Source organism: Salmo trutta, chromosome 11 (assembly GCF_901001165.1).
Source record: "Salmo trutta chromosome 11, fSalTru1.1, whole genome shotgun sequence".
NCBI classification, from domain to species: domain Eukaryota; kingdom Metazoa; phylum Chordata; class Actinopteri; order Salmoniformes; family Salmonidae; genus Salmo; species Salmo trutta.
The window spans coordinates 4,646,501-4,663,658 of record NC_042967.1 but is presented as its reverse complement, the minus strand read 5'-3'; the positions used below and the strand labels follow the sequence as shown (position 1 = coordinate 4,663,658).

Sequence of the window (17,158 nt, the reverse complement as noted above, 5' to 3'; positions counted from 1 at the left end):
TTCCCTGACCTCTAGGTTTTATGACATCTCCACTGTGGGGCTATATGCACAAACAACTCACGCAATCAAAGACTTTAGTTACTTTCGCAAATCTCCAGTTAGAATTCAACCTTTTAGTGTCCATTCTCAATGGTCCCCAATGTCACCCTATTCCAGTAGTGCCCTACTTTCGACCAAGAGCCATAGGGCTCTGATCAAAAGTAGTGCATTGCACTACATAGGGAATAGGGTTCCATTTGGGACGCAACTATTGTCTCTCTCATCTTCTCTGTACCATGTTGTTGAGCCTGTCCTCTAGGCTGCTGCCGTTGGTAACGGTCCAGTTGTGCAGCTCCTGGTCATCTGCGCAGTCGTCAAAGGGAGTGCCCCCTGTCGCCATGTCCTTCTCCGCGCCGCACCTGTTGTGTTGATGGCATGCATTGTCAGTCAACACTCTAGAACGGCTTTGGACTGGAGACAAAAGCCTGTACACACACACACACACACACACACAGTAGGTCTCTTTCATACTGGCATACTGTACTCATTCACTCACCAGGGTTTCCGTTTGCGGGTAATTGCCGGCCTTTGGACGATAACAACATGAAAAGCCAATAAAATTGTTGCCAGACAAATTGACCAGGAGAAGAAAAAAAATCATAATAATTCTCCCAGTGCAAAATAATGCTTTTTATTAATTGATGGAAATACAGTTGTCACCAACCGGTCGATCACGATCGACCTCCAATGCATTCCTAGTCAATCGCTGAAACATTTCTGTAAAAAACACAATAATAAAGCACTATGTTCCTATTTATTTATTGGTCTCGGGCTGTCGGTGGTAGGTGCACCCAATTCACCTGCCCTGCGCGCCAGGTAGGCGAACTGTTGCCATTTTATGTGTCTGAAGGTAGAAACTCTGCCTTCCCTAGGGCCCAGAGAGCAAATCAAGTGCACTACAGGCCTACCGATGGCCAATCAGATTGCTCAGATTAGCATGTCTGCAGTATCGTCGCATGGGTAAAAGAAAAAGATACTCTCACAGTATCTACTTTGCTGTAAAACTTTTAAAACCCTGACTAGAGAGAAACTGTCAACGAATACAGCAAAGAGCTGCTGTTTATATGAATGAGTTCATTTGAGTTCAAGTTCTTACTCAGCACTGTCAACACTTTTATAGGCCATGAAATGCAGGTTCCTATTTCCACTCAGCGCTACAACAAGCAGTGCAGCAGTAATGCATGAGCAGGAAAGTGTATCTATAGGCATGCGTCATTATTAGCAGCTTGGGTCTTTTTTAATACAGAGGAATATTTCACTTTTTGTCCATAGGAGTAACATGAATTTGTGCACGAGGCAGAATTAATGTGGTGCAACTCGAGTTTCACCATCAGCTGGAAGACGGTGTCCATTTTTTGGTCAGTGTCAGTGGAGGAAAGGGAGAGCGGAGGGATGTTGAGAGGCGGACGCTCAGTCTGCTGCCCTCTCCCCTCTGCTGAGACTGACCACCAGATGCAGGCACCATCAGCCCACTAAAATTAAATTTAAAAGCAAATTATTTCAAATATATGCTCACTCAGATGTGCCTCACACGTAATACATCAACGGATCTATTACCGGTGTGATCATATAGCCTACCTCAAATTATGAAATATTTATAGATTTTTTTTTAAATGGCCCGAACAACAATGCGTTGACAGAGAAATTCAAGCAAAGCTAATATACAGTGACAATGTTTTGAGCCTATAGTTTACTGCATAAACCTAATTGTTCTAGAGTTTTTCGCTGTTAACACTATCAACGTTTCCCTTTACTGTGGAAATTGTGATTGAAAATTGATAATATTGTGTTGATTCAATGTAACATAAAACAAAAAACTATGCAAGAGATTGTTGTAGACAGAACGCGTCGGATTTGAATTCTATTGCATTGACACACTACTCAGCCCGTACCTGGGGCGGCAGGTAGCTTAGTGGTTAGAGTGTTAGGCCAGTAACCAAAAGATTACTAGATCGAATCCCCGAGCTGACAAGGTAAAAATCTGTCGTTCTGCCACTGAACAAGACAGTTAACCCACTCTTCCTAGCCCTTCATTCTAAATAATATTTTTTTCTTAACCAACTTGCCTAGTTAAATAAAAATAATACTCTATACAGACCGGTGCGGCATAACCAATCTGAGCTACAGTAGACCTACATGCAAATAAAGTTATTAGTCCAATAGAGTTATTAGTCCAGTTATAGATAATTAGTAGTCAGTAATAGTTCATTTCTAGTCAACAATGGGTGACTGATTGCACAGACATCTTTGAATAGCGAGTCAGATAAAGAGCTTTGTCTTAAAAGGGGCAGTGTTGTATTTTGAGACAGGCTTGAATAAGCTAAGTAGCCAATAGGCAGAGGGTAGCGTAATTTCTGATTCTCTGTAATAATAGTATGACAATAATAATTGATTTTATTTTGTAAAGTGGTTTCTTGGATCAAACAGCATTTTCAGTCACCTTGTCTGAAGGACAAGTTGATGAACAGGTTATTGTCAAGCCCTGTATGTTTTTTTCAAAAGTCTCATGGAATGTAAACCTACATTGAACACCACACATTGGCTGCTACTGTAGGCTGAAAGATAGAACAGCTCCATGTTAAAATGTTATGGGGTGCATTTTCGTCATTGTTTTTGATAGTAGGCCACTCTGGTAGGGCTACATTATGATCAAATAGCCACAGTAGCCTACATACGTGGCCACTGTTCAAACTAACTTAAAGCAGGTACAGCCTCAGTGTTCAGAGTAAATGCACACTGGAAGTTGCACAGAATTTTTACCACTTTCAAGTTCGAGCTCAGCAGACCTGAAATTTTCTCAGTGCCGAGTTTTTTTTAGAAGGAACCTGGGTCGTAATGTATCATTTCATACCTGCACACAGAGCCTATTTTGAGCGGAATAAAAAGCTCGTTGCTGCTGAAGTAAAACATGTACTTTTATAAGACCAGTCATCGGGCAACAATTTTGAAAGCAGTCACCTGAAAACAGTTTTGACGGCCACGATTAAAAAGAACTACTATTTTTATTTCTCAACTGGCAATTGCAACATGCCTCCCAATCAAGTGCAAAGGTAGGCATGCTATCAGCACGTCACCCACCACTTTGGAATGTGAGCTGGCAGCAGTATGCATTTTGAAAACATATACTTACAAACAATTTTAACCTGAAAGTTTTACTTCATATTATGAGGCATGTCTTACCTTCCTTCAAAGCAGCCTAGGAAAAATCTGACCATAGAAACACAGAGGCAATTATTTTATAAAGAATTCCTCATATGCCATTTAAACCAGCATCTCTCCTGTTGGTTTTCATATAACCTTTCATTGTCCAGAAGCCAAAGGCACAATCCCAGTTATATTAGCAACCTAAGTTTCTAACAGATTTCTCTGTCACATATGAAACCACTGGCATCAGGTGCGATGTTTGGAATGGTGTTGTTTTACCACAAATTGCATTTTGCCAAATGTTTGAAGATAATGCTTTAGTATCTGCTTCATTACAGGAGTTGGATGTTCTGTTAAAATGAATACCATAATCTACATTTCTGTCATTCTTAGCACCGTGGGTGGAAGTTGTAATGGGTCATACACACAATGCATAACATTATGGGTCAGGTACATTTTTCAAATTGACAGCAAATTAAAATCTTTCAGGTCACGTTGTCTGGCACCACATTTTCCTCATGGAAAACCTGACACACACACACACACTTCAAAACAAACAAGGAAACCAATATACAGAGGTGTGTTTCCCAAGTAGCTACGCTGTTATGACATTAACAGAGTGCATGATTCTAGAGGTGTTTGTTGCTTTCAGAAACTGTGCCTTGTTTGGAGGAATGTTCCTGCAGCTAAGCAACATTCACAGACCTTTCCTTTAGTATGACAAGTATTACAGTGAACTAAACCATAACATAAGGCATAACGTTAATAATCCAAAACACCATAGTTAGCTACAAACCATTCTATGACTTATTTATGACATAGCTCATAATACAACTGTGCCGATATCAATAACGTTACCTTACCTATCGATTACGTACCTGTGCGATGTATTCAGTTACCCACTATTCATTTGTTGGTTTGCTTTTGGCGAGATCGCGGACTGAGTAAGGATTTCTTGCTGACTAACAGTAGTTAGCTAACTTCTCAACAAAATGCACTGTTTAGTCAAGAGGAATTAGTGTAAAACCAGCGTTGTAGACCGCTAGAATTCCCGGTAAAGTTTCCGAATTTCCCTCCACTTCAGCAAGTTCGAGGGAGCCAACTGTCACTACCAACAACTAGCCCCCCCTCTGAGAATTTCTAGCTAACGTAAAGAAAGAAGAATGGGGACAAAAACCGTCATCAATATACACTCCAATAGCCTATCGATGCGGTGTAGACATCATTTGGGATACCAATGTGGCTATGCAAATCTAAACTAGTTGGCTTTGTCACTGTTTGGCAACATGAAGTTGCACGCCATGGTAACGCATGAGCCCCCCCTTCCCCGCGAAAACTGGGGGTGAAATTCCGACAATGGAAAATACATTGAAGGCTAACTAACGTTACAAATTGTTGCATTCACTGCCCTTTGAAAGTTTGAAAAATGTTCAAAACAAAGGCTAATGTTAAATTCGAAGAGTAAAGTACCGTCACTATCTAGTAGGAATTACAGTTAGCTAGGAATTACAATACCTTGCAGACACTTGCGTAGGTAACGTCTACTTGCTAGTAACGTTAGCTAGCGTGACCTATCTAGCTAGCTAGCTGGCTAACTAAAAACAAACAAGATTTCACGGCCTGACAAGATTGCATGCCTAGATAGATAACTACCTAGTTAGTTATTGTTGGCTATAACAGTTTCAAAATAAGTCCACGTAGCTGGTTAAATACATTAGCTAATGTCTACTCGAAAATACAGCACCAACCTAGTTTTGTTTTGGGTAAGGAGGTAGGAAGGTAGCTAGCGAACTGCGTGATGATGCTACGTTAGCTAGCTGGTGGTGAACTAGCCACTTGCCTTGGCTAATACAAGTAGTGGAAAGAAGTGAATTACCTCAGTGAGTTTTTGAGAAATTATCGTAACACTTTACGGTCAACGGCTCATTCTATGAGCCAGGAGAAGACTGTGTCTCAATAAATACAAATAAGTCGTTTCGGTGTTGTTGATGAATCCCCTCAGTCAATGTACACTTATCGGCCCAGTGTCAGCCATTATATTCCCTGTTCAAGGAGGCGGAAATGATATAAAATAGTAGTGCGACTTGCACAAGAGCCCTCATCATCAATACTGTCATGTTTTTCCTCAAATGCACACACACACACGTAAATAGTATATCAAAGTGACTGTAAATATGTGTACAATATTTTTGACAAATGTACAGGCAATGGCACCCATATTGAATAAGGTACTATTTGGGCTCTCGGATGGTTAACTAACGTTACATTGCAATAATGTCAGTGTTTTGCCTAAAAGTTGCATTTTGAACAGTTCAAGTTTATTTCAATTTAATCAAATTGGCCAATGACTTACAGTATTCACTCACACTAGTGTCATGGAAATGTGTAAATATTCTAACTGTTACAAGCTCTAATTATATGATAAACAAACAGGCCCCTTTGTGAATCAATAGAACCTACCCTTATCATCTGAGCTGAAAGTTTGCCACGCACAGACACATAAAAAATAAAATAAATCCCTATAATCTATACTAATAATACATTGAGACTGGAGAGAAGTATAAAAAAACACCGCAAGATCTGCTTAAATTTACAGAATGATGTGCCCGACCACTAATTTACAACTGCACTTTGCTACAACTCCATCCAGCTAGAGGCTCGCCATCCGATGAAAAACACAAAAGAAGACAACGCAGAAATATAATTGGAGGCGAGCATACGTCAGTGGAGGCGAGTTTGTTTTGATGTTGAATATTCGTTGTTGGGACTAAAGCAAACCAGACGGCATTATTTACTTGTTTTTATTTTATTTGCGATTAGCCAGGGGTATGCTCCAACACTCAGACATCACTTACAAACAAAGCATGTGTTTAGTTAGTCCGCCAGATCAGAGGCAGTAGGGATGACAAGGGATGTTCTCTTGATAAATGTGCGAATTAGACAATTTTCCTGTCCTGCTAAGTATTCAAAATGTAACGCGTACCTTTGGGTCTCGGGGAAAATGTATGGAGAAATAATTTTCTTTGGGAAGGTAATGAAGTTAAAGGTAAAGTTGTCAAAAATATAAATAGTAAAGTAAGGTACAGCGACCCCCAAAAACTACTTAAGTAGTAGTTTCAAGTATTCTAATTTAAGTGCTAAGGTTAGCTGAAGTTTGTAGTGACTGTTTAAAGAAAACTGAACCATGGATTACAGTTTCTCTTGGCCCATAGATTACTTTCAGGGTGAGGAACCATCTAACATCAAGTTGTAAAATAGTGAGCACAGAATGACACAGTAGCATCTTCTTTCTGTTATTTTATGCCCAATATAATTGTTTGTATTTCAACGGTAGCTGTACAGCCTCGTCATTCATCTGAACTAGTACTATATACTGGAAATATATTGTTATATTGATTCCGTTTACATCACACTCACAATAAAACCCTTCCAATTTGCTTTTGTATCTATCCCGGCTCAAAACACCATCCAGCGGGCGGCGCTGTTGTCTATTTCTGGGCTCGCCACCCGCTGAAAACAAAAGAAGAAGGCAATGCAAGCAATTCTGCAAGTCGAGGCGATTTTGTTTTGAACTGAATGCCGATCTATCAGTCCTCTGAAAATGGCCAAAGTACAGTCTTTGAGTGTGTTTGCTAGTGAGCGTTTAACAGTGGCTGCAGTAGAGATTTTGTGAGTAATAGAGAAAGTGGTAGCGAGTTACAAGGAGGAGATTTCCCAATTTAGAGAGGAGAATAACCGGCTAGGGACACTGCTGCGGATCACACCCGAAATAAAACGATGTAGAATAGACCCCCTCCAGGTCCCTCTCACTGTCTCTGAAGAAGAGGACCCCCCCAGGACCAGTCATTATGTAGGGCAGCTTCAGGGACTCGAGGCTGACGTATTGAGTTCATATTCACTCCTCCCTGTGTGAAAAAATTTATGTGATCAGGAGGATCAACTTCAGTCCTTGACTCTTCCCCAAATGGTGGAGTACAGAGACAGTGACTCTAAACCAGTGAATCTCAAACCTTTTGTCACTGTGACCCTCCAGATAATCAAGACAATGCCTCCAGCCACAGATCAACCGCAAGCAGCGATCCAGTAGGACTTGACATCAGCTGACAATTGGATCCCAACACACCATTGAAGAAACCCAGCACCACTTCTAAAAAACCTCACACTGGGAAAAGATTGAATTGCAAGGGGACCTTGAACAGGCACATACAGACTCATACAGGAGAGAAACCCTTTAGCTGTGGTTACTGCGAGAAGAGCTTCAATCGCAAAGGGACCTTAAATTAGCATATAAAGACTCATACAGGAGATAAACCATTTAGCTGTGATGTCTGCGGGAAGAGCTTCAGACACAAGAAGAACCTAACTGAGTATATCCGGAGTCACACCGGAGTGAAACAATTTAGCTGTGGTGACTGGGGGACAAGCTTCAATCAAAATGTTTCTCTAAACAGGCATGTACTGACTCACACGGGGGAGAAATCATTTGAGGTGACTGCGGGAAAAGCTTCAGACAGAATGTTAGCCTTAACAGGCACATATGGGCTCATACAGGAGAGAAACCATGTAGCTGTGGTAACTGTGGGAAAAGCTTCAACAAGAAGGGGAACCTAGCTGTATATTTACTGACACACACAGGAGAAAAAAACATTTAACTGTGGTGACTGCGGGAAAAGCTTCATACTCAAGGAAAACCTACCTGCGCAAATACATACTCATAAAGGTACTGGAGAGAAACCATATCGCTGTGGTGACTGTGGGATAAGCTTCAGACACTAATTGAACATGGACAGTAATAAACTCAGCAAAAAAAGAAACGTCCTCTCACTGTCAGCTGCATTTGTTTTCAGCAAACTTAACGTGTAAATATTTGTATGAACATAAGATTCAACAACTGAGATAAACTGAACAAGTTCCACAGACATGTTGACTAGCAGAAATTGAATAATGTGTCCCTGAACAAAGGGGGGTCAAAATCAAAAGTAACAGTCAGTATCTGGGGTGGCCACCAGCTGCATTAAGTACTGCAGTGCATCTCCTCCTCATGGACTGCATCAGATTTGCCAGTTCTTGCTGGGAGATGTTACCCTACTCTTCCACCAAGGCACCTGCAAGTTCCCAGATATTTCTGGGGTGGAATTGCCCTAGCCCTCACCTTCCGATCCAACAGGTCCCAGACGTGCTCAATGGGATTGAGATCCGAGCTCTTCGCTGGCCATGGCAGAACATTAACATTCCTGTCTTGCAGGAAATCACGCACAGAACGAGCAGTATGGCTGGTGTCATTGTCATGCTGGAGGGTCATGTCAGGATGAGCCTGCAGGAAGGGTACCACATGAGGGAGGAAGATGTCTTCCCTTTAACGCACAGCGTTGAGATTGCCTGCAATGACAACAAGCTCAGTCCGATGATGCTGTGACTCACCGCCCCAGACCATGACGGACCCTCCACCTCCAAATCGATCCCGCTCCAGAGTACAGGCCTCAGTGTAACGCTCATTCCTTCGACAATAAATGTGAATCCAACCATCACCCCTGGTGAGACAAAACCGCAACTCGTCAGTGAAAAGCACTTTTTGCCAGTCCTGTCTGGTCCAGCGACAGTGGGTTTGTGCCCATAGGCGACGTTGTTGACGGTGATGTCTGGTGAGGACCTGCCTTAAAACAAGCCTACAAGCCCCGCACTGATGGAAGGATTGTGTGTTCCTGGTGTAACTCGGACAGTTGTTGTTGCCATCCTGTACCTGTCCCGCAGGTGTGATGTTCGGATGTACCGACCCTGTGCAGGTGTTGTTACATGAGGTCTGCCACTGCGAGGACGATCAGCTGTCCGTCCTGTCTCCCTGTAGCGCTGTCTTAGGCGTCTCACAGTACGGACGTTGCAATTTATTGCCCTGGCCACATCTGCAGTCGGCATGCTTAAGGCACGTTCATGCAGATGAGCAGGGACTCTGGGCATCTTTCTTTTGGTGTTTTTCAGAGTCAGTAGAAAGGCCTCTTTAGTGTCCTAAGTTTTCATAACTGTGACCTTAATTGCCTACTGTCTGTAAGCTGTTCGTGTCTTTATGACTGTTCCACAGGTGCATGTTCATTAATTGTTTATGGTTCATTGAATAAGCATGGGAAACAGTGTTTAAACACTTTACAATGAAGATGTGTTTAGTTATTTGTAGATTTATGAATTATCTTTGAAAGCCAGGGTCACGAAAAGGGACGTTTCTTTTTTTTGCTGAGTTTATATAGAACATCCACAAAGAAAGAAAACAGAACAAAATTGGAAAAAATAAAGACAATTAAGACAGAGATCAGGAGAGTATCAGGAGATGGACAACTCTGTTAGGAAAGCAAAGCAATTCTGGATCATTCATGTTGTCGGTTTAAGATAAATATACTGTATGTGTGTGATTCATTTACTTTTGTAAAATGAGTTTGATTTAATTTCATGATCAAAGAGTACAGAGTATTGTAGGAAAAACCAGTCCTGGTCTGTGAGGAAACTCACACTTGTCACGTCCTGACCAGTAGAGGGAGTATTAGTTATTATAGTTTGGTCAGGACGTGGCAGAGGGTATTTGTTTTATGTGGTTCGGGGGTTATGTGTATCGTAGAGGGAACACATTATTTATGTGTTCCGGGGTTTTGGTATATGTTCTGGTTTTTGTATTGTAGGGTTTTTCTAGTGGTTATATTTCTTTGTGGTCTGTGTGGCTCTCGATCAGGAACAGCTGTTCATCGTTGTTCCTGATTGAGAGTCATATTTAAAGAGTTTGTTTTCACTTGTTTGTTTCTGGGTAGTTGTTTTTGCACTGCTTGTAGTTATAGCCTGCAAAACTGTTTCCTGTCGTTCTTTGTTTATTGTTTTTTTGTGTTCTTTATAATAAAATATGATGATGAGCACACAACCCGCTGCGCCTTGGTCTAATCTATACGACACCCGTGATAACACTGCTGTTGTTCAAAGTATGTTGATGTTTTCACCTTATTAGAAACAGGAATTCCTGATTGTTTTTGTGTCTCTCAGGGCTATGAGAGAATGGCAAAACTGATGTTATCAATACATTAAAGATGTTATAATTTTCAGGGTGGAAAAAGGGGATATGAACTAATTAACCAATCATTGATTAAATTACCTGATTACAAACAGCTGTGGTAGTGCTGGGCTTAAACAAAAATGTGCATTCCCTGGGGGTCAACCGGGAATGGAGTGAGGAACACTGTTCTATTATGTTCTCTAGAGTCCTGATGGATTTGATAATGATGGAAACTCCCTCCAGCCAATGCTAACACCAACCCAATGCTTTGAAATCTATTACGGGCATTATTCAAGTTCACACTTTGGGAGAACTGTGGAGAATTGGGATGCAAGCAACGGGAGAATCTCAATTGGTAGTGCTTGACTCCTCAAGTCCTCACCTTCATCCTCTCTTCGCCTCCTTTTAAAAAAGTAATAGAGGAGAGGCGAATTACGTTTACATAGGATGAATCCCAAAAATATCTGTAAAGTGATCCAAACAAATGTAGCTCGTTGTGCAATACATTTTATAGATAAAATGAAAAGTAGCGTTTTTTAAATGTGTGCATGCTTTTTTTCCTTGAAAAACAACAGCTGATTCTAAGGGGTTGTGGCAGATTTTAAAACACTTCCACTCTAGCCGCTGGGAGGATACTCATGAGTATTTTAGCCGGGAGGAGGCTATCGAATGGAGGACACTCTTCCGTTTGCCTACTAATCAAATCAAATTTATTTATATAGCCCTTCTTACATCAGCTGATATCTCAAAGTGTTCTACAGAAACCCAGCCTAAAACCCCAAACAGCAAGCAATGCAGGTGTAGAAGCACGGTGGCTAGGAAAAAGTCCCTAGAAAGGCCAAAACCTAGGAAGAAACCTAGAGAGGAACCAGGCTATGAGGGGTGGCCAGTCCTCTTCTGGCTGTGCCGGGTGGAGATTATAACAGCACATGGCCTAGATGTTCAAATGTTCATAAATGACCAGCATTGTCAAATAATAATCATAGTAGTTGTCGAGGGTGCAACAAGTCAGTAACACAAGAGTAAGTGTCAGTTGGCTTTTTCATAGCCGATCTTTGAGAGTATCTCTACCGCTCCTGCTGTATCTAGAGAGTTGAAAACAGCAGGTCTGGGACAGGTAGCACGTCCGGTGAATAGGTCAGGGTTCCAGCAGGTCTGGGACAACAGGTCTGGGACAGGTAGCACATCCGGTGAACAGGTCAGGGTTCCATAGCTGCAGGCAGAACAGTTGGAACTGGAGCAGCAGCACGGCCAGGTGAACTGGGGACAGCAAGGAGTCATCAAGCCAGGTAGTCCTGAGGCATGGTCCTAGGGCTCAGGTCCTCCGAGAGAGAGAAAGAAAGAAAGAGAAAGAGAGAATTAGAGAGAGCATATTTAAATTCACACAGGACACCGGAAAAGACAAGAGAAATACTCCAGATGTGACAGACTGACCCTAGCCCCCCGACACATAAACTACTGCAGCATAAATACTGGAGGCTGAGACAGGAGGGGTCAGGAGACACTGTGGCCCCATCCGATGAAACCCCCGGACAGAGCCAAACAGGTAAGATATAACCCCACCCACTTTGCCAAAGCACAGCCTCCACACCACTGGAGGGATATCTCCAACCACCAACATACCATCCCGGGACAAGGCTGAGTATAGCCCACAAAGATCTCCGCCACGGCACAGCCCCCAAGGGGGTGAATTGACACTGGCCTTTTCCTGTTTGGACAAAACTCGATAACCTACTTAGCTGGGCTGATGAGACAGTGACAGCACAGTCAGATGGAACAGAGTAAATAGGCATTTTAACGTCATAGATTTAGCCGGTGGTAACTTATGGAATATACACCGGCTGGAACGCGGTTTTAACCAGCACTCAGAATTAGAACAACCCGTTGTATTAATTGCATTATATTGACTATTTTAAACATTTTACACTCGCCATATCAACCTTTAAACCATATTTTTTTTCTTATCTCTCCAGCTCATAACACTATTTTCTTTTTTGGGACTAGCCAACCACTGACAAACAGAAAAGAAGAAAACACAGAAGTAGAATTAGTGGGAGGATTGTTTTGATTTTACACATGGCACATTCTTTGCTTGGGTTTAGATGCAGTGAACTGAATACCGAACGCTCAGTCCTCTGAAAATGGCCAAACTACAGTCTGAGTGTATTTATTAGTGAGCGTTTAATGGTGACTGCAGTGGAGATTTTTGACGTAGTAGAGGAAGTGGTAGAAGAGAATCGGGAAGAGATTTCCCTATCTAAACAGGAGAATGATCGGCTTCAGAGACTGCTGCGGATCACACCGGAGATAAAACCACGTAGAATAGACTCCCTCCAGTTATCTCTCGCTGTCTCTGTGGAGGAGGAGGTTATACCTGAGCAGGAGTGGAGCCCCAGTCTGGGGCAGGAGGACACAGCTCCCACACAGATTAAAGAGGAACAGGAGGAAATCAGGACCAGTCAGGATGTAGGGCAGCTTCAGGGACAGGAGGCTGACGTCATAGAGTTCATGTTCACTCCTCCCTGTGTGAATAGTGAACGTGATCTTCCCCAAACCCAGACTGGAGGACAGAGGGAATGACTCTAAGCTGTTTGATCGCAAACCTTTGAGGAAACCTAAAAAAAAACAGCACCACGTCTAAAAAAAAAACTCATTGATGCCATGACTGTGGCAAATGCTTTACTCGGGTTGGCCGACTGAAGATGCACTCGAGGATTCATTCAGGGGCGAAACCATTTAGCTGTGGAGACTGGGAACAGCTTCAATCGCCAGGTTAGCCTTAACAAGCATTTACTGCTTGTCCACAAAGAAAGAAAATGGAAAGAAGAAAGGAGAGAAATCATTTTGCTGTGGTGACTGCGGGAAAAGTTTCACTCGCAAGTAGAGCCTGGACGGACATAAAATGATTCACACCGGAGAAAAATGTGGGAAAGGCTTCAATCGCAAGGAGACCCTCATTGATCATATCCAGAATCATACAGGAGAAAAATTCGTTCAGCTGTGGTGACTGCGGGAAAAGCTTCAATAGGAAGAGGAACCTAACTTCTCATTTACTGACTCACACAGAAGAGAAACCATTTAGCTGTGGTGACTGCGGGAAAAGCTTCAATAGGAAGAGGAACCTAACTTCTCATTTACTGACTCACACAGAAGAGAAAATATTTAGCTGTGGTGACTGCGGGAAAAGCTTCAATAGGAAAAGGAACCTAACTTCTCATTTACTGACTCACACAGAAGAGAAACCATTTAGCTGTGTTGACTGTGGGAAAAGCTTCACGCAAAAGAGTGACTTAACCAAACATATAATGATTCACAAGGAAGATAAACCATTTAAATGTGGAAAAAGCTTCAATTACAAGGTTAACGTCAGACATATACTGTTCATCCACAAAGAAAGAAAACAGAAAGATAGTGGAAAGAAGAAGAAAGAAAATTAAGATAAGAAGCAGGATATGGACAAAACTGTTAAAGCAAAGCAACTCTAAATCATTCTTGTAGGTGGGTCGTTCCACAAAATAAGTGCCGTTGATATTTTAAGTATAAATTGTGCACAAATATTGAATTTTAAAGCCTCTTACATTAAATTAAGTATTGTTTAATATAACCTAGACCATATGGAAAAATCTATAAATCAACATTTTTATATGAAGAAAGACTAAAGTGCCAAAATTCAGTATATTGACATATGTCCCTCTTTGCATCCTCTGTGACTTGTAGGAATATTTTAACCCACTTAACCTCAACATTTCTTCAAGTCTTCACCAACATTGTAAAACCCAAGTTTTTTGGTTGCATTGACAGTCATTTCTGAAGATATTTTTTTTATTAGTGATTCATTTTAAGGTAAAAAAAACAACAACCTGTCCCTCATTTTAAGGTCAACCCTGTTATGTTTTAATATGGTGTGACTATTCCATTTTAAATATTTACTTTTCAAAAGAGACATTGAATATCTAATAGTCAAATCATAGTGTAAATGCATCACAAGGGGATTTATGGCTGTTACTTTATTTGGCACCTAATAGGCTATAGTATTTTTTTATTAACCTCTTGGAATGGGAATGTTTTTTTTAAAATGGATTGACATACCCATGTGTCAATCTAATTATAATTTAAAAATTCCCCATCAAAATCTGTGTTTAAACTAGAGATATCTGTATTTTGTGCATGGGCTGCATCTCCTACCGCATCCGCCGATGTCAGCCTTCCGCATCTGTGGTGGAAGGTGGTGTTTGTCAGACCATCAAAAATCTTTCTTCTCACAAGAACGCCTGTAGCATCCAAACCAATATGACCTCTGTATGGAAAGATGAGACTCTCATGAACATGATGGTGTTTTGCTCTACGACCCCCATCTGAAGGTAACCTGGTACTGGGATGAAAAATGAATGGAACTTCCATGTCAAAGGTATACGGGTAATTAAACCCCAACTTTTTTATGAGCTTTCTTGTATCTCTCAGATATAGGACAGACACTTCAAAAACATACCTCCTTTTGATGTGTTTTTGGACTGTTTTTCCATGTAAGAATCTGTTATTCAATGTGTTTCTATGGGCTAATATCAGTAAGGCCAAATTAAGTGTTTCATCAACAACAACAAAAAAATATATATATACTGAACAAAATTCGAAACACAACATTTTACTGAGTTACAGTTCATATAAGGAACTCAGACAATTTATATAAATACATTTGGCCCTAATCTATGGATTTCACATGACTGGGCAGGGGCACAGCCATGGGTGGGCCTGGGAGGGCATAGGCCCACCCATATGGGAGCCAGGGCCACCCACTTGGGAGTAAGAATTAGTTTCACATCGTTAAACATGGGACCAACACTTTACATGTTGCGTATATATTTTTGTTCAGTATATACTGTATATTTTGTTAGATAAAATAGTCCTAAAAGTCTAAATGAAATAGCTAAATTATCCTTGGTATGACCATCTTAAAATAATTTCATATGTTAGCTTAGTAGAAAACCCAGCCCGGGCCCTTAGACTTTAGTTAAAGTTACTGAAATAAAACGGATCTTGGTCAGCTAGCAACTTGCATGAGTCTGCAAACACAAAATTGCAGGGATAGAAAAGTTTGTCAGGTTCTCCATGTTGGCTCCATGTCCAGCGCTGGTTGTGTGACTCTTACACCCGGGCCCTTAGACTTTAGGGGGTTAAAATGAGGTTATACCACTCAAATGGCACCTAATTGGTTGAACGACCCAGGTTTCAGAGAAATGGATATGTGATTAATTTAATTTTGTAAAACACTTATTTTATGTAAATAAAGTTTCATTTTATTTGATTAATGATATAATGGTCAAACAGTACAGTACAGGCTGTTGTTCAAAGTATGGTGTTGATGTGGTGGGACCGATGTTATTGATATATTCAACATTTTGTACTAAATATTTAAAATGAAAAACGAATTAACTAATCATGTCCTTTATTAGAAACATGAATCCCCCCCGACTTGCTAATTGGTTGAACACTGCACATGTATAACTACAGTTTCCTAGTTTAGACTAGTGGCATTAACTATTGCAGGTGAAATTGTCGGGGAAAAATAACCGCAGAATGTGAAACATCTAAAACCAAGGCCTTTTATAAAAACATTCACAATTGCCTACAACGCATAATGGATGGGGAATATCGAAGACATGATTTCATACCCATGCCTATTATACATTTTTAAGGAAAAAAAATAATACAGTTAAAGATTTTGACTTTGACCATCAGATTGTGTACGATGCCTCTGTCTACATGCCCTTTGGCCAGGGGGAAAAGTCTTAAGAGGATCCGGTCTCCTCCAGGAGTTCATCCGTCTCCAGATTACGGATGATACTGACTCAAATCAAATTTTATTTGTCACATGCGCCGAATACAACAGGTGTAGACCTGATAGTGAAATGCTTAATTACGAGCCCTTAACCAAAAATGCAGTTTTACAAAAATACCTAGAAAAGTAAGAAATTAAAGTAACAAATAATTACAGAGCAGCAGTAAGATAACAATAGCAAGGCTATATACAGGCGTTACTGGTACAGAGTCAATGTGCGGGGGCACCAGTTAGTCGAGGTAATTGAGGGAATATGTACATATAGGTAGAGTTAAAGTAACTATGCATAGGTAATAACAGAGTAGCAGCAGCGTGGGGGGGCAATGAAAATAGTCTGGGTAGCCATGTGACTAGATGTTCAAGAGTCTTATGGCTTGGGGTAGAAGCTGTTTAGAAGCCTCTTGGACCTAGACTTGGTGCTCGCGTACCGCTTACCGTGCGGTAGCAGAGAGAACAGTCTATGACTCGGGTGGCTGGAGTCTGACAATTTTTAGGCCCTTCGTCTGACACACCTTGTGTAGAGGTCCTGGATGATAGGAAGCTTGGCCCCGGTGATGTACTGGGCCGTACGCACTACCCTCTGTAGTGCCTTGCGGTCGGAGGCCGAGCAGTTGCCATACCAGGCAGTGATGCAACTCGTCAGGATGCTCTCGATGGTGCAGCTGTAGAACCTTTTAAGGATCTGAGGACCCATGCCAAACCGTTTCAGTCTCCTGAGGGGGAATAGGTTTTGTCATGCCCTCTTCACGACTGTCTTGGTGTGCTTGGAGCATGTTAGTTTGTTGGTGATGTGGACGCCAAGGAACTTGAAGCTCTCAACCTGCTCCACTACAGCCCCGTCGATGAGAATGGGGACGTGTTCGGTCCTCCTTTTCCCGTAGTCCACAATCATCTCCTTTGTCTTGATCACGTTGAGGGAGAGGTTGTTGTCCTTGCACCACGCTGTCAGGTCTCTGACCTTATCCCTATAGGCTGACCAAACCCTTACTGATGCGATAGGTGCGCTGGGAGTCAAAAGCACCTCTGTGATGATCATGTTGGATCACGTAGATCCTGTCCAACACCAGGTCTGACTGCAGGCTGATGATGATCCGGTCTATGTTGCTTTCGTC

General features: G+C 41.6%; 1 protein-coding gene across 7 annotated transcripts in view; it reads right to left on the bottom strand.

Moving 5' to 3' along the window:
- The window catches only part of LOC115202126 (pericentriolar material 1 protein), a 47,215-nt gene extending 41,417 nt beyond the window's left edge, over window positions 1-5,798 (bottom strand). For 4 of the 7 annotated variants that reach the window (XM_029766034.1, XM_029766040.1, XM_029766039.1 and 1 more), the window contains exons 1-2: window positions 5,060-5,229; window positions 275-398 (exon numbers count right to left, since the gene is read on the bottom strand). In XM_029766034.1, the coding sequence (XP_029621894.1) occupies window positions 275-379 (105 nt within the window). In that variant the 5' untranslated portion in view covers window positions 380-398; window positions 5,060-5,229. The other 3 variants (XM_029766036.1, XM_029766037.1, XM_029766035.1) reach the window with 3 other exon arrangements.
- Window positions 5,799-17,158: the final 11,360 nt, after the last annotated feature.